The sequence below is a fragment of the Ambystoma mexicanum genome, chromosome 10, assembly GCF_040938575.1.
Source record: "Ambystoma mexicanum isolate Mex_15411 chromosome 10, UKY_AmexF1_1, whole genome shotgun sequence".
In the NCBI taxonomy this organism is placed as follows: Eukaryota; Metazoa; Chordata; class Amphibia; order Caudata; family Ambystomatidae; genus Ambystoma; species Ambystoma mexicanum.
Genome location: NC_090932.1, coordinates 501,531,520 through 501,550,057, shown reverse-complemented (window position 1 = coordinate 501,550,057; position 18,538 = coordinate 501,531,520). Strand labels below are relative to the sequence as shown.

At 45.5% G+C, this 18,538-nt stretch overlaps 1 protein-coding gene across 2 annotated transcripts in view; it reads left to right on the top strand.

Moving 5' to 3' along the window:
• Nucleotides 1–18,538, top strand: part of EPHB1 (EPH receptor B1) — a 1,076,389-nt gene that overhangs the window by 900,001 nt on the left and 157,850 nt on the right. For both annotated transcript variants that reach the window (XM_069618048.1, XM_069618049.1), the window contains 2 exons: nucleotides 1,648–1,895; nucleotides 17,426–17,641. In XM_069618048.1, coding sequence (XP_069474149.1) covers nucleotides 1,648–1,895; nucleotides 17,426–17,641 — 464 coding nt within the window. The remainder of the gene's footprint in view (nucleotides 1–1,647; nucleotides 1,896–17,425; nucleotides 17,642–18,538) is intronic.

Genomic DNA, 18,538 nt, shown 5'->3' with positions numbered 1-18,538 from the left:
TTTGGTGCACAGACCAGTACTCACACCTTGCAGCTGCACCGTAACCTTCCCACTCTTCATCAAATGTGCAACCTTCACATATTTCAGATACACCAGCAAACGAATGTGTTCCCTGTCACACAATTCTTAAACCCTTTCACTGATAACAAGGCCCTTCCTTCCGTGAAACACACTACAAACTTCACTCACAATACAGCCCTCATATTGGGAACTATAATCGCAAATCTTCAAATGGCTCGCAAATTCACAGCTCACGTTGTCTTTACCGTTTACAGCTCTTTAACCCCACGCATTCATGCTATCTTCCACATATTTTCCGTACCTTAGTCTTTTCCTTTGCATATTTCTTACCTACTCCCATTCATTGAACCATTTACTAATGATTTACCCTGACAATGCTCATCCTCTCTCTCACTTCTTTATTGCTTCGGTTATCCTGCACCCGTCTATTCCTCAAATTCCTTATCCTCGCTCTCCTCCTCACCGGCGTTTACGAATGTCATCCTTTCACTGCGTGTACTTCTCTCTTCTCAAATATGTGCCCTCTCTCTGACACTAAACACGCCTTCTCTCCTACCGACATGCCACACCACCCACTCTCCTCAGATCTGTTATCTGAACTCATCTCCCCACATCCTTAACTCCATCACCCCACCACCCAACATGTATCCGCCTCCTCGCTCTCACACTTCGGTCCTTACTGATTTTGCGACATACTTCACGCTATGTGTCCTCTTCATAGGCTTTCAACAGTCTTACTTCTGCCACTAATTCACCCTCTTATTCCCCTTCACACCCTTCAGTTCTACCCTCTATTCATTTACTTGCTATCTGTCATGATTACACTGTTCAGTCAGTTTCTCTCCTTGCATCCTTCAGCCTCTACCACTCCATTGTTCCTCACATAATTTACACACGCTTGCAGACTTTACCCACTCTTCCCGCCCCCCCGCTCTCCCTCCCCTCATATCTCTGTTATCCTCTCCCCTCTCCTTGTCTCCCAGCCCATCTTCCCACTCACATTTGGATATTATGAAATGTTGCTGCATCACCCCACCACGCCTTTTCCCCGAGCCCCCAGCGCACATCGCTATGCCTCCCTTGTTGGGCCCGGTTACATTGCCTTTGCTACCACAGACCCCAACATCCTCCCTTGTTACTCCATTCTCATCTGGTCTTGTTCCTCTACTTGGAAACATTCATCTTCTTCACATGTCTCCGTTCTGCGATGGCTTCGCTCCATCCAGAGTCAACTGTCCTCCTCAACCAGTTCCTTGCATTAGTGTGTCAATGCCACTGCGGGCTATCGAGTAGCGTACAGCCCACAGGACCATGCCTTGCACATGTTGCAATTGTGATGTAGAAAAGCAACTACCTAAAATGGTATACACCCCCAACAGCACAAGATTGTCACTTTTAAGTTTATATAAAGTTACCGTGAATCAATCATGGATTTGGGCCGACTGAATGCTGTCATATTATATAGCATTACCACTTCTGATTGCAGACTATTGTAGTCTTCACACTCGCTGTTCATTTCAGTTCTTTCCCATGCTATATTATTTCTATGTCTACCACTGAATGTTCTATTTTTGGCAGGGTCTAGCTCACAGGATTATCATTGTTGTCTCTCCTCCATTTATACAGGCGAGTTTGGAGAAGTGTACAAGGGTCGCCTAAAACTTCCCGGAAAGAGAGAGATCTCGGTGGCCATCAAGACACTGAAGGCCGGCTACTCGGAGAAGCAGAGGCGTGACTTCCTCAGCGAAGCCAGCATCATGGGTCAGTTCGATCACCCCAACATCATCCGACTGGAGGGAGTGGTGACCAAGAGCCGCCCCGTGATGATCATCACTGAGTTCATGGAGAACGGTGCCCTGGACTCCTTCCTGCGGGTAAGCACATCCAGTGCCGGCAGGTGGCACCACCAAGGTTGGGATATTCCCGCGCGGAGTGATGACAACCCCGGTCTCCCTCACATTCTTCCAGGCCGCGAGGGAAGATTATAGGTGTGGGTGAACAACTAAACGCTTTCGCTCCATAGTGTAAAAAGTCCTCTTCCTGTTCCCCAGGATGTCAAAGGTGAAATTGGCGTTGTGATTCTGGGGCTCCCTTATGATGCTCATGATGCGCCCTGTGAGTGGGGCATAGAGTAAATGCTCAAGGAACTTGTCCTTTATCATTGGATCTGCACGGCGTGCCAATCGCTGGAGCGTCTAACGGGGTGGTGGGGAAGAGAGGGTAAGCACTTGACTCAGCAAACACACCCATTCCGGGGTTCATTAAGAAACTTGTATGCAAATAGCAAAACAGGAAACAGGAAACAGGCGCCTTCTCTTGCCATGCTTCAGCCTACCGGAACACTAGCCCATTTGCAATGAGAACCGCAACAACATGCTTGCAGTTCAGGAAGGAACTCAGGACCCTGCTTTTCAGGGAGTAACACTGGGCCCCTTAGGACCTGCTACTAATGTGCGTATACATCCGCTGTAGTGTAGGATATTGAAGCTACAATAGGTAAAGAAAAAAAGTTGGTACTCGTGGTGCGATCCCCAGAAAAAACGATAGTCAATGTTGCAAAGAAAATCAATTTATTCCATGTATTTCTTCATACATTCATCATTCTTTTGGCATTGGTTAATTTCCCTTGTAAAGAAAATCAGTTTATTCCATAGGATTCGCTCTGGAGAAGAGGTTTAGCTGGAATTGGCTGAAAAATTGGATTTTCAAATTCAAGCTACAATAACCATTAAAGTCAGCTTCCAATGACTTCTGTTAATCCCAAATTACTTGCACAGCGTCCTGTTGCTTCCAAGCTAGGTTTGGCCTTTACGAACACAAATCCAAATACCGTTTAGGATGATTTAATCGAAAACATTTGGTCGAATGAGAATTTATCTATTTTTTTCTTTTTGACAGGTTGGTTTTGGCACATATATATGCAGGGGGAAATCCCCACAGCCGCTCCCCTTAACCTCAGTGCATTAAGTATTTCTCTAAACCCGCTGCCCACATATATATGCAGCAAAATTTGACAAAAAAAATTCAACAAATTCTCCTTCGACTAAATATGCTGCGCAGTAGTCTCCTGATCCCTCCAAATACAATATTTTGGCTACGTTACCTTTGCTTGCTTTCAGCCAAAAGTAAAGAGGACCTGGGAGGGCTTATAGCCAAGTCACTGCAATGCGGGATGAGTGTCAGCTGATCATGAGGAACACTGCCGTTCACTGCTGTTAGATGGCAGCCATTTTGCCTGAATCTCAGCCGGCATCTGCCTCCCATCCCCCCTGCTCTGGACTGGTGCTTACTTCTACATTTGTTGTTTGTCTTTCCTTCTCCTCTGTCTTGTTTGGGTCCCCTACACGCTCTTTTTGGAGCCACAGTGTCTCCCCTGTGTGTCTCCCAATACTCCCTCCGAAAGGCTCAATTGTATCCCCAACTGGCTTGCTTTTTAATGGAAGCCATCTTTCACTGTTCTGTATTCTTTTTTCCCAAATCGCAACAATATCTTTCATGCTCATGCGTGGCTGATCAATAAGGGGGCTTAGCTCCCCTTATCTTTGTTAAAGACTCTTGCTTTAGCCAGAATCATGAATGCGGGTAATGTGCAGTTGATGCCACTAATGCTCACGTATAAAGAGCATAGTAAGTAAGGACAGAAGAAGTAGGGACGCCAATATGCAGGACCCCACGGAGGCTCCATTCCAAGTCAGTAATATCGGTATCTCAAAGACGTGCCATGAAACAAATTGGAGAGGTGGAGCACTACATGCAATCAGAGCTTCTCCGTGTAAGGAAGTATTAGCAAGTGCTATGGGCCTCTACATTCGTCCTGAATTCCCATAAGGAATCATTGTAGGCTCCGCCCACTCCAGCAGTTAAGTTAATGAAACAGAGTTTGGAAATTGATATATCAACAAGGCATGTGTAACTAAAGGTTTCATGCATCAGCAGATAAACTGTTCAACCTCGGAACAGTGCAGAGAATAAGCCCCCATCAAGGCGTGTCAGGGGAAATTATTGTTAGGAAGCAAACACCATCATTGATATGATAGGTTGTTTATAACGCGCTTAATACCCAGAAGTTTCTAAGCGCGGACCCAGGCATCGAACCTGTGTTGCGCTGGGTCGTTTTGCTTCCAAGGAGAGCACGTTGCCGCTGAGCTATCCTTCCAAGACATTAGAATCAATCAATTTTTAGAGTAAAAAATAAAGGGCATCATTAACTTTACAAATAGTAGAACAAACAAACAGCTGCAAGTTTACAAATGACATTTGCCTAATGAAAAGCCTTAGAGAAAGAGGGGGTCTACCAGTGGAATGGTATTCATGCAAGACAACTGTGCATCTCTGGCCCTGCACCCAAGAATGCCCATTTACCCAGTCATGTGTGGGTTCTCTCTGTGTGAGCGATCGAGCACCCACTCAGCACCAAAGAGATTCTGTCCCCTCGCACACCCGTCGTCTGCAATCGTGCGCCCTGGGTCAGGATAAGATTGAAGACCGAGAGCTCAAAAAGCAAGAATAAATACAAGCATTGTCAGTTTTTGCTTTTGTGTCGGCCTGAGAAAGGCATTTGCTGCAAAATGGTGTGAGTACCTGGGACTATAGTAGCAGCACCTAATACCTATTCACAAACTGAAACTGCTGGCTTTGCCAATGGTTATTTTTAACAGAAATGTGGTGAAGGACACATATACTGCTTATAAATCAAGTTGCTGAAGGCAGACCTAGTTAAGTCATTTTTATTACACCATAAGCGCGCTTACAGCTCCAATTAAACCATTAAGTCTCAGAAGACCACTTTGAAGAAATACTGGAAAATCCATGCCAAATTTTGATGTTAAGGATTGAAAAAGCAAGCTCAAAGAGATCCCAGGAGCATGTGTTTTGGGTGGGGAGAGGCAGAAAGTCAGTTGGAATGGTCATACGGATTAGCCTGGCCATGGGCAGTCAATGGCTTGGTTAAAAAAAAAAAAACGGATAACACCTACAAGCATTGTGACCCTCCTAATATGCCATTTCTCCCTAGCTGTACTCAAATGCAATAGTGTTGGCTTATAGTTCGTGCCAAAGCGCCACTCTATAGCCAAAACCTAAATCGGGCCCTGTGCAGGGTAGATGTGTGGTAACAGGTTTTGGGTCGGCTCACATCCATTTCAGGGGTGAATATTTAAATCTGTTTTTTTTTTTTAAGTTTCCCTTGTCAGGTACTGTTAGAATGTAGGGTTTTGCAGTGTGCCCCTTTTTGATTGCGTTTTATATTCCCCAACTCTGGCTGACAATAAAACCATGTATGGCTGGCAACCTCTGCCCCTCGAGCTTCCAAATAAATGATGACAAAGTAGGTGTACAGGTTCCTTATTGATGTACTGCACAAATACTACATTCCATCCAATGAACTGTATATTTCACAGGTTGGTGATATCAGAACATGTCTGGCTGGGTTAGTGGTGTAAAAAGGCAGGTTTTCTTTTTCTTTGTCTCTCTTAATTGACACTAGAGCAGGCAGGTGAAAAATGACCCATCTTTGCAGACTCAGCAAATCAATCTCAGGCACCAGGATCCCCACGCGGCCCCAGTTAAGCTTCCAGATCCCCCAGCATACACGACTCTTGATCTAACGTCAAAGAAATGATTTATGAAAACACTTGGGTAACCGTTTGGCATCCAGTCTGCATGCGACTACTCAGGCTGTATGTACTGCGTAAATAGTATCTGGCCAAGATAATATTACCGCACGGCTGTAAGGTGTGATCTCAATTAACAAAGCAGGGCTTTGTCTGATATTTTTCTGTGATAAAATGATTATATTTTATAATAGCTTGCTACTATCCATTTTGTTAATTGAGATCAAATCTGTTTGCCATGCAGATAAAGGGAATAGCAAAAAAAAAAAAAACGTTTGTGTCTAGTCTTAAAACAATTGGAAAATGTGGTGAGTATGCAAAGGACAAGGTTCTCTGGATCCTGTATTCTGCCTAAGCAATGGTGGTGCTGCCGAACGCTCTACGCAACGTAGGTAAAACTGTATACCAGCGACCCTAAAGGTAGCCCAGGTTCACTTGTCAACAAACCAACAGTGAGTTGGCTTGGTCTTGGTCCAAGATGGGCTGCTCATAAGACAGCGTCTAAGGGCTTGACAGCGGCAGTCACTGGAAATCCAGTAAGATGTTGTCCCCTGCTCTGCCCTTTTGCTGTGTGTGTGTGTGTGTGTGTGTGCGTCTGAGGGCATTCCACATGATGTGGTGACTGTGGTTGGGTTCAGGAGGATCCCAGGCTCCCCCCGCCCCTACAGCTCAGGGATTGTCTTCTTGTCAACCCTTTGCACAGTGGACCAAAGAGAGGTCCTTCTGTAATAAATGAAAAGGGGACCTGTAAGGCAGGATCTGTGATGTCAGACATGTAATGAAAAAGCTGCAGTGCACACAGCAGGATATCCTGAATGGGCGATTACTGCTATGGTCCAGAGAGAAAAGAAAGATGGACACCAGATGCTTATTGCTGTTATGGCAAACAAAGCAGGGCACGCGGGGGGAGTGGGAGAGATCTTGGCTATGGCGACCAAGCCCAGCAGCTGTTTTTCTGTGCACATTTGTGACTTGACCTAAACAAAGATGTCAGACTGCCCTTTTGATGGTTCGGTCCGTGATTGGAGGATGGCATGCACGATTCAATCAGTTACACCCACGGGTACATCCATTAAGCAACCGCCAATCTATAAAATGTAACAATCAGAAACACCAGCTGCAAAACCTTTGGGAAGACTAGGCTCAAGAGGAGGGACAAAGGGAGTATATAAATCCATGAGGAGGTAGAGGTGTTGAAAGAGCGGAACGTGCACGAGGAAGTAGTGGAGATGCAGAAAGAGGACTTCCAGGAGGAGGAAGTGCTGAAAGATCTACAGGTGCAGAATAAGGTGGAAAGTGCAGAGGGAGGCGAAGGCGCAGAGTAAACCGGTGGAGGCCAACATCGAGCCCAAGAAGAAGAGCGAGAAGAAAAGGTTGAGGGTGGTGAAGACCAAGGGGAAAGGTGAAGAGAGAAGGCATTGTAGGTGCACAAATAGTGACAGTTGTAAGGAGTGAAGATTATGTGGGAGGAGAGAGAACAACAGAGGTTGGAGCAAGTAGAGAGAGTGAGAGAAGGAGAGAGAGAGGGAGACAGAGAGGGTGAACATCTGAAGGACTGAAGGAGAACGCAAAGCACAGACTTAAAAGAGTAGAGAAAGAGATAAAGATACAGCAGAAGGGCAGTGGGTACTTTTCTGGAGATACATAGCCATAGAAAGGCAGTCAAAAAGACAGCATCAAACTACCCGTTTTCTGAGGGAAGTGGGAGGAGGAACACGTTTGCAGTGTGATGGTAAGGAGGCCAACTGACAACTGGGCCCAGGGACAGGTGTCAGGCTAAGAAACTGGTCCCCGGGCATGTGTTGGTGTCAGTCTGGGGAGGGGACAGCCGGATGGGCTTTCGTAGTAGTACCAGGCCCCCTTAGAGAGGGATGGGGGAAAAGACGACACCCAACATTCGTGAACATTTCTAGGCTACCTCAGCTCTGCGCAATGTTGCTGCAGCACATTTTGATCAATATTATTCAAACAGAGACTTTCACGATAAAACCCACCCAAGATCAAGAGGACACACGACAGAGCAGAGTTGTGCAGTTGTGCAAAAAGACTGTGACAGTAGCGAGAAACCCAGCGAGAGAGAAAGAGTGAGAATTGAGAGGGGCAGAGAGACACAGAGAGAGAGAGAGAGAGAGAGAGAGAGAAAGGGAGAGATTATCATGTACCGAAAACCAGAAGAAGAACTCATTTGTATTTTTGTACTCAATGGAAAATACTATCTGTCATATTTGGGAGGATGGAGAGACACTGGCAGTGCTCCAATGATACTTTTGACAGGACGAGAATCTATGAGGAGTCCCAAGGAACCTGGAAAAACATTGAAGCACAGACTCAGCCCCATACCAGGAAAGAGAGCCTGGGTAGAACATTTTTTGTTTTTCCAATTGAGGCATCTGGAACAAAGACTTTACCAGTCCCGACAAATAAGGGTGGCTAGGAGGCCGTATCCTTGACATAGTAGTTTATGTACTTATTATTTTAGTCCCTCAAAGAAGTTTCTAATCCCTTTCAGACACCTCTTCTTTGAAACCCCAAATGAAGACCATATCCTCAATCTAATATGCGTTTGTCTGGTCATGCTTATCCCCTGTCTTTTGTGACAGTCCGTTAGATAGTGTCACTTTTTCCCAGGGTAGAGACCCTTTCCATGAGGCTAGGGCGGTGCGACCGCTAACCGAAAGTCCTCCTAGGGGTGTAAATATGCAGGAGGACCTCATGGAGACAAGGACGTGAGTTGAGGAACCAGCCGCTTTAAAACCCAACCCCATAAGGTACTAACATCACCTAGATCTTCTTTACCTGGGTTTATATCAGAGACCATATGTGTTTGTACAATATCTGATAATTTTAATATGATATGTACAGAGACCAGAATGAGCCTGTAAACGCTACAGTTAGGCAGGGAAAATGCTCAACCCGCTGTAGTCAATGAAGCAAGCGATACACTAGGGTGGATCCTGCTATATCAAGACATCAGAAACAAATGACAGAGAGCAAGAGCAAGGGTGAGAGGAAACTGTAGGGGAAGACATTGAGGCTGAGACGAAGGCTGAGATCAAGAGGGAGACAGATCTCAGCAGCATTGAGTAGCAAGCGACTTGGAGGGTGTGGTTAAAGGGAACACATGAGGACGTCTTGTAGGGTGACTAAGTGGTGGTAGCAGTAAAAGCAGTAGAGTCTGGAGAAGGTGCCCCACTCAGAGGAAGAATGGCAGACATTACACCCCCCTCACTCTCCTCCCTCCTACCCATAGCACCGGATGAGGTCTCTAAAGTGGTCCGCTTTATGAAGGTCTCCTCCACGCTTTATGAAGGTCTCCTCCAAACAGGTGCTCCACTGCTCTTCCGGAACCTTTAAGAAGAACCTCTCCTCTCTCGCCCTGGCTCTTGCTGACTTCTGTAACCACTTGTTCTCCACTGGCTCTTTCCCTCTACCCCTCAAGCACTCCCTTGTGCACCCTCTCTTAAAAAAACCCATATGCTGACCTCTACTGCCCGGCTAACTATCACCCTATTTCAACTATCCCCTTCCTGGGTAAACTCCTGGAGAAGCTGGTTCCTCCCACAGCTTACCCTCCATACTAATCTTGTTGGTTACCTTCATGACCATGAATCTGGATTCGGGGCAACCAGGGGCACTGAAACCGCTCTCCTGAACACCAATGAAATCATGCTCGCAAATCTAGACTCAAACTCTCCTGCTGTTCTCATTCTCCTTGATCTCTCTAGTGCCTTTTACACAGTCAACCATTATAGCCTCATAAAACGACTCTGTGACACCCTCAGTATTACTGACTGGGCACTGGATCAGATAACCTCTTTCCTCACTAACTGCCCTTCCCAGCTTCAGCTGGGCCCTTTTTCCACCACCACCACGCACTCTACCTGTGGCATCACCAGGGCTCTATACTTTTGCCATTGGATCTTCAATATCTATCTCACCCCTCTTGCTCATCTGATCCCCTCCTTCTCTCCTCGTTTCCAGTATTATGCCAATGACACACAGCATTCCTTTAAACATCCTTCTACTTTCTCCTCTTCCTCCTTTCTCATCCATGATGCTCTGTCCACCATTCAGGCATGGTGTGTAGCCAATGATCTTTGCCGTAATGCCAATAAGATGGATATCCTTCTCATTGCGACACCTGCACCCTCTTTTCCTCCAACCTTCTGGCCACCCTCTCTGGGCCCACTACCTCCACCATCCTATGAGGCCAAAAACCACAAGTTCATCTTTGATTCCCCTCTCACCTTCACCCCTCACACCATGGACCTAACAAAGATGTCCTACTTCCAGCTCCACCTCCTCAGAGGCATTCTTCCTTTCCTCACCCTCCCCCAGAAGCGCAATGTCTCCACAGCTCTGCTCCTCTCCAGGCTGGACTACTGCAAAAGCCTCTTTGTCAATCTCCCTCTTTCCTCTCTACGCCCCCTCCAGCTAAACCATAATAGGGCTGCAATAATTATCCTTGGCCTCAAGCCCAAGGACTGTATCTCTCCTGCCATAAAATCTCTCCACTGGCTCCTGGTGGCTGCAAGGATAAAATTCAAGACCCTCTGGATAATCCACAAGTCCTTCTGGGGCCGGGGACCATGCTACCCCCAACTTTCCCTCCCTAAATACTCCCCTGCTAGACCCTTATAATCCTCTAACTCCAGCTCTTTGACTGTCAAATGCTTCTCCAAGAAGAGAGTGGGGGGAAGGTCTTTCACCTCGGCTGGAGCCTCCCTTCCACTCTCAGACTTTAGATGACCCTCTTTAAATTCCAGAAACTGCTAAACACTCTACTATTCTCTACCTTATTCTCTCTTTCCCTTTCCTGCTAATCACCCCACTGCAGCTGTGACCAGTGGCCTGATCCTCATGTATCTCGTAGGATTCCAGGCCCTTCTTCCAGGTCGATACCAGCACCCTCCCACTACTGCACTACCCTTGTGGGACCCTGCTTGGCGGCTCTGCACACCACCCCTTGGGAGACACCTGAAAAAAGCACTTAGCCTGAAGTTCTCCTCCTTTGCTCCCCCTAACACTTCCCTCCTGGGCCCTCCACCAACACTTGTCCACCACTCTGCCCCCCCCTCTCTTCCTATCTCCTGCACGTCTCCTCACTGCACTTTCACGTCCGAATGCCACAAGGCCTACTAGGACCATGATTGTATTACTGTTTTGCCTTTATTTATTTCCCCTGTTCCCTTCCCATTTATCCTTGTGACGCTTTGAAACACAATTACGTTGTTTAAAGTGGCTAGCAAATACTCAATAGAATATAAATAAAATAAAAGCAGAATCTGGGGGCCAGTGGATGAAAGGAAGACCGAGACAGAGATGAGTTGATATAATGCCCCGGATAAAGAAACAGATATTATTGGTGAGACTCCCGGAAAGCAGCTTAACATTTGGCCGGCAGCCGGCCAAACGGAAGGATGAAGAGTGTATCACAGTGGCGTGACCTGAGTGAGTGGATCATGTGGTTTAACAACTATGCGGAGACCGCTATCACAGACCTGTCGTAAGTTAGATGGAACGAGTGGTGGTGTATGCCTGACCGTTACAGAAGGGACAGTCGAGTCCGTTACCACCATCGTATCAGTAAGCAATACAGGACCTTGGAGAAAAGTGCCCAGCCAGAGATAATATATATACCACCATAAGATCCCCGGCAGAACCGGTGAGACATCTCGACACCAAGAGCAGCTAACAGGAATCATTACAATCAAGGAGGGAGCAGTGGCGTAACACAAAATGTGAGGGCCCCCCACTGCACACTGGTACCCCCCCCACTGGGCATGGGCAGCATGGGGCTGCCCACACCATGGCGGCCACAGGTGCCCACGTTACACCAGTGGGAGGGAGCTTGAGAAAGATAGATGAAAACAGACAAAGACAATCAAGTGTAACAAACTGTAAAGACAATAAGGGGATGACCCTTACCTCATCGGCTGTGAAGTAATTCTGTCCTCAACAGTGAAACTCTACTCCCTGAAACTTTATGCAAGGGTTTATTTTCTGAAATGTGGACAGAGGACCTGAAACCCGTAGAGGGATTTTCTGGAATATCATTGACAAGAACAGAGTTTATGCAAGGACTTTCAAAAAGAATCTATGGTGAAGAAGTAACACCCCAAAACATGTGCAAACTGAAAATCCACAGACACACACACCAGAATTCTCTTGGGTTAGTCTTGAAAGCAAAAGCCAATCATTACCTTCCAAAAGGACATTTTGAATTTGCTATTGGTCGGCACCAGATCCCGTCAATAGTCCAGCCCTTTCAAATCCCAGGAGTTAATGTTCCTTTCATAAATCAGGGAATTTTCTCGTCTTTGTCATTTTTCTCCCTTAGGAGCAAGAAGCAGATGAAGTAGTAAATCATTTGGTAGCACAGTTCCCTAAGCAGTCCCACAAGAGAATCAAGGGGGACTTGAATAGTATCTTTGTCGTCCCAGTGGAGGCAGGAAAGAAATGATAAAGAAAGCTAAATGTGTTGGGACTTCATTGAAGGAACAATATGTTTTGTTGAAAACAGAACTGTTTGTTTGTTATGAAAAGCTTGGAACCTTAATGGAACTTTTACTTTGAGAAGACTTGGCGTCTTTGAGACACTTTGCATCCAGGAAAACAGAGTCATTCTACTGGGTCATGATCAGAATCCAAACTGCATTATTGTTTGTTGTAGTGATAGCGTAGGAGCTTTTGGACTGGCATGGTGCCTTTTGCGTTTGCACTTTCACAGACTTCCTGAGAAGCACCTGAGATCCTTTAGTTTACACAGGGAAACCCCATTAGAGTTAAGGACGGATAGGTTTATCTTTTTTTGTTAAATAAAAGTATCTTACTATCACCATGGCACCACTTGGTCAGTCTCTTCATTCCTTGTTGCCACACTTTACGCCAATCATTCACTTATGCATTCCAGGGGTTTTGAAGCACATTGTGATGATTTCACAACAACTTAGCTAATAAGTGGGCCCAAAGTAATGTGTACATCGAAAGACCGTATTTGGTTAACTGAACATTCTGTGAAAATCTACCTACGGGACAAAAGTTCTCAGTCTCAAGCATGTGTGTTGGAATTCTTCAGTGACAGACAGGACAGGGAAAATTGCAGTTAGTTATTTTTTGGGATTTAAGGCCTTTATAAATGTCCATGAATATGCAGGAGTGACTGAGTACAGCAAGGGAGCCCAAACCCACCAATGAGGGGTCGTGTGGGGAGTCTCCTCAGAGAATTTCTTTTAAAAAAGGGGTTAAAATTGTACACTTTATATCATCCTATCTGTGAAAAATTGGGCAAACAAACAATCGGTTTTATCGGTTTTGTAGGTTAACACTTGGAAAGATCCAGTAACTTACAAACAGTGCACAAAATATTTACCAATGCATTTTCATAATTCCTTTGCCCACACTACATGCAGTATTCTGCCAGTGCAAAAAAGCATGTTCATACTGCCTGTATCCCTACATGACCATGCATGTGGCATATATTGGTGGCACAAATGTATGCCAGTATTCCCACGTAAGAACACACACGTTTGTTTTTACCATAATGGCAGTTATAATACTGTAAGAAAACATATCCATTCTGGCTCTGCCAATATAGACCACTATTCCCACATAGGAATATATTCATTTTGTTTTTTCCCAATATGCAAGTACAATATACCATGCCACTGAAAGAAAATCTGTCCATGCTGGTTGCAGTGATATAGACCAGTATGGTAACTTTCAAACACTGATCTGGTTGGCTTTGTCCATAATGACAATAAAAATACCATGCCACTGTAAGAAATCATGTCCAGACTTTCTGCACCAATTTAGGCCAGTCTGGCACGTAAAACACTCATTATGTTGGCCTTTCAAACAAGTCCATACTAGCTGCACCAATGTTGGTCAGTCAGTATGCCCACGTAGGAATGTTCATCATGTTGGGTTTGCCCATAATGGCAAGCATAAAATGCAATACCACAGTAAGAAAGCTTGCCCATATTGGCTGTACCAATGCGGGTCATTGTGTCCATGTACACACATTCACCATGCTGGCCTTCCTCTTAATGCCAGTAAAATATGGCATGCCACAGTGGGAAAGGTTGCTCATGCTAACTGCACCAATGTAGGCAAGTTTGACCACATATAACAGTCATCATATTGGCTTTGCCCATAATACCAGTAATAAAATAAAATACCACTGTAAGAAAACAAATCCACAGTTGCTGCACCAATGTAGGCCAGTATGGCTATACAGAAAAAACACTCATCATGTTGGATATGCCAGTAAATCATTCCTTGCCACTTTAAGAAAACACCCATATTGTCAGCACCAATATAGGCCATATTTCCATGTAAGAACATTATTCATGTTGGCTTTGCCTATGATAGGAGTAAAACATATCATAGGTCTTTAAGAAAACATCCATTCTGGCTTCCCAAATATAGTCCCTCCACCCCATGTAAGTACACTAATCAAGTTGGCTTTGCTGTTAATGCCAGTTCATATCCCATGCAACGGTAAGAAAACATTGATGCTTGCCACACCAATGTAGGCGGCATTCCATACACAAATATCAACTATGGTGCCATTGACCATAATGCCAGCGACACATGCCATGCCACTGTAAGAAAATGTTCATTCTGGCTGCCCCCAATATAGTCCCCTATAACTCTATGTATGACCATTCATCATGCTCACTTTGCCCATATTACCATTAAATCATGATATGCCACAGTAAAAGAATATGTCCATACTTGCTGCTCCAATGTAGGCCAGTATGGCCATATAAAACATTTATCAAGTTGCCTTTTTTTAATAATAGCCATGCCACCATGAGAAAGCATCCATGCCGGTTGACCCAATGCAGTCATCCAACCCCAACACCCATCTAAGAATACTCAACAACTTGGATTTACTGATAAGGCCACTAAAAATGCCATGCCTCTGTATCAAAACATTTATGTCGGCTGATTCAATATAGAACAACACATCCACCATGTAAGAACACAAATCAAGTTGGCTTTGCCTAGAAGGCCAGTTAAACAGGCCAATGTTAGGAAATATCCATGCTGGCTGCTGTGATGTATCCCACAGATGCTATTTCCTGGCCCGCACACACACATGAATACCCATTCACACATGCATACATGCACTCATACTACGTTCACACTTCTCTTTCATTCAGACATGCACCCATCCATAGAATTCAAACTTCATCCTTCATTCACATGCACCCCTGCACAGTCATAACCCCTTGCATGCATACATACACACCTGCACATGCAGGCATACACATGCAAACATAAATACATACAAAAATGTGTTTTCTCACAAGCTCTAGCTCCAGACTTGACACCACCTCCTCAGCTGCTCCAGGCCTTCCGGCTCCCGTGTTCTGTCCAGACATACCCAGTAAGCAGGGGAAGGCACTTCCTGGTTCCTGACATGCACAGTGGAACTAAAGTACCTGAAACCACCACCATAGGACCACGCAATGTGCACTGGGGCACAGGAGCACCCCCTATACACATGTGGCATTGCAATTTCCCTTCCTCCTTGCCCAGTGGGACACACAAACCTAGGGAAGCAAAACACTCCCAACCTTGCATGGGGCCCGGGGAACAACAAAATGTCAAAGGAAACCTATGGTTCCCTGCTTCTACTTGTGATGGCTCCTCCATCATGGGTGGCAGCTCAAGCCCATCCTCCATTATGGATGAGCTGCCACTGAATTGAGATGCACATCTTTGGCTTCTGGGCGCTCCAAATCTGCACTTGATCTTTCTTCATTATTTTAGGCACATGTTAGTGTGCGAGAACAAATCTTCGGTGTCTAGGGAAAGTTACCCACGACACAATTTATATATAATGGGGTGCCTCACAGGGTAGGTTTCTGTACAGAGAAGAATTGTAGGCTTGGCATTCTCTAAAACGGCTCTGAATGGATGACACCTAATGTGAGGTGCCATGCACCACCACTTTTGACCTGAATACATTAAAAAATGTCTCAGCAGTTTACGGATTTGCAAGAGGTGATTGGTTGGTAGGCAGATCTCCTTCTGCACTCTCAAAAAGTATGCAGTAAGTATTCTTAAATCAAAGACTTGTCCAAGTATCGAGTAAATCCCCACCTGCCCCTTCAGGGTGCTGGCGATCCAGCACTCAGATGGACAGGTGGATACCTCCACAATCTTGCTGAATAGGCATAATATAGTTGATCAATTGCAGATCAAAATGTAGCCTCTTTATTTTGAGAAGGATGATCAGCTCTTATACAAACACACTCCTCTTGACACAACATATGACATCATTAAATGATTTTCTGAGGGACGAAATAGCCCAATGCAGTCATGATGTATACTGCCTGTATGTCTACCTAAGTATCTGTCTATCTAGCTAGCTATCAAGCAAATTATCTATAAATATAGATAGATGTATGGGAATACTATAGGGACTTTGATTGGAGAGAGCTGCCAAATGATGGTCCAAGTAGAAGGCTTGATAGTTCTGCCCTGGAAGGTCATAGTTCATCAGGACATGTCATTTCCGCTAGCTTTTGCTTGTGTGACCAATGCTGGGGCACGGAGCCTGTGAGAGCAACATTGAGTGCTCGTCACCCTGGAATTGTTATGAAGCCTTCGGGGTTGTCTTCCTAGTGTTATTGCAGCATGCATGTGGGTGCCATGTTCAATAGCACACTTTCCATACTAAGACTGACAAAAAATGGCCCCCTGAAAGGGGACATCCCAAATATCTGCCTCTGTTACAACTCCTCACTGGCCTAAAAGTCCCAATTTGCCCCCTGGGAAGACTTTAAAATGGACCAACACGACGGTTGCAACCTGATGCTTGCGTGGAGAATAACGTGTCTCTATTGTTTCTGTTTGTTATCACTTTAACTGGCTATCTCTACATAAATCTGTGAGGGCTTCTCCCTCACAAGATTTATTTGTTTTCCTTGTGACAGAAAATACAATCATATTTTTAAAAAATGGAGTTGCCGACCTGATACCTCCTGCCCCAGCCCTGCTTCTATAGGCCCTGCAAATTCTTCATAGTTGGCCAGTCTCCCTGGCCTCCCCACACTTGAGCTCCTTCCTCTCAACAGAGTCTCCCCTAAACACACCCGTGAGGGGAGACCTTACAGACTCCCTTCTAGCCCCAAGCCCCAACCCTTCCTGTTTCCTCAGCCCCCTCTCTGTTTGCTCCTAAGTATTTCTTCCCATGCTTTATTACCTCTGCCCTCTGCTCTACTTATCTCCTACCTGCACTTTAAGCTCGGTCCTTCTACATCCGCCTGTAGCTCTTCTTCTGGCTGCAAAAATGATCAGACCGATACCCAGCAGTTGGGCCTACTATAACTGTAACCCTTCCGGAGGGACGACCCAAATAGCCTCACTTTGGGCTTCCTTTTTTAGGTCAGTTTTTGGGACTGATACTGTGATGGCTAGCATATCTCCAATGCTTTGAAAACCGAGCCTTAACGATTTAGGGTGATTGCATCCAATACATCTGATCGAATGAGTATTGGTCGAATTTTTGTTTTTGGCAGGTTGATTTTGCTGCATATATATGTGGGTGGAGACCTCCCCCCACAATCCCTCTATTAACCCCCTTCCGTAATGATTTCCCTACACACTCCGCCCACATGTATGCAGCAAAATTCGTCAACAAATTTGAAACCAATTCTCCAGTAATCTGACAATGCTCCCTTACCAATCTAAAGAACTAGACCCACCCCCAACCATCTGAAGCAGCAGAAAGATTGCCATCCTCATCTCAGTGTTCTGTTGCTCTTCCCTTACAGCACAATGATGGGCAGTTCACTGTTATCCAGCTTGTGGGTATGCTGAGGGGCATCGCAGCAGGCATGAAGTACCTTTCAGAGATGAACTATGTTCACCGGGACCTGGCTGCCCGCAACATCCTGGTCAACAGCAATTTGGTGTGCAAAGTGTCCGATTTTGGTCTGTCGCGATACCTGCAGGATGACACGTCAGACCCCACCTACACCAGTTCCCTGGTAAGTTGTGAGCATGTGTGTCTGTACACAGATTTGCAGATACGTCGTCTGGTGAAGGGACTGTGGCATAGCGTGCTGAAAATACCACGCAGAGCATGAAAAACTCTTTTGCAAAAGGGAGCATTAACTGGGCTGTACAAAGGTTCTCCGATAATCACCAGCGTTCACTTATCCCGCTAGGTTCAGTCCATGGACCTGTCAGAACTGACGATTAGGGGTCAATAGGGAGTGGACTGGTTGATTATGCACTGTCTACAGGGGAGAGATGCCCACTTCCCACAAGAGCACAATACCTTCATGTGCCATCGTTTGGCCTCACAGAAAGACTCCAGCTTTAAGTAGCTTGAAGACCGAATTGGAATTGAAACCCCGAAAGCAGGGTTGGTGCGCATTGAGCAGGAGGGTCATGAGGGATCCTGAGGGTCACCCTGCCTGCACTGTGTATGGCCTTTTGTTGATTTCAAGCTGCCAGTCGCCTGCGCTTTCAACTCTGCGCCTGCCAATTAACCGTTCCATGTCATTTCAAAGAAATACATTACTTTGTGGTCATTTACTTCGTGGAAATGACTTCGAATTTATACTTCAACATTTTTATTTTTTTATGGTGGGTCCCCAGCAAACCTCATTCCTCCTTCACTACCACCCCTACCCGAGCCCCTCCCCACCCTCATTTTAATCTTTAACCGACAAACACACCCACACATACGTTCGAAGTAACTCGAAGTAATTTCTACAAATTACCACAAAGTAATTTACTTTGTGAAAGCAAGGGCAGATGATCCCATTTGAAATCTTTTCACGCTGGCTTAAATCCTTAATCCGTGCCATTCAAACCACTGTCCTGATTGTACTTCGAACCCCACTATTCGGCCACATGCTTGCGCGTAGTCTTGGTGG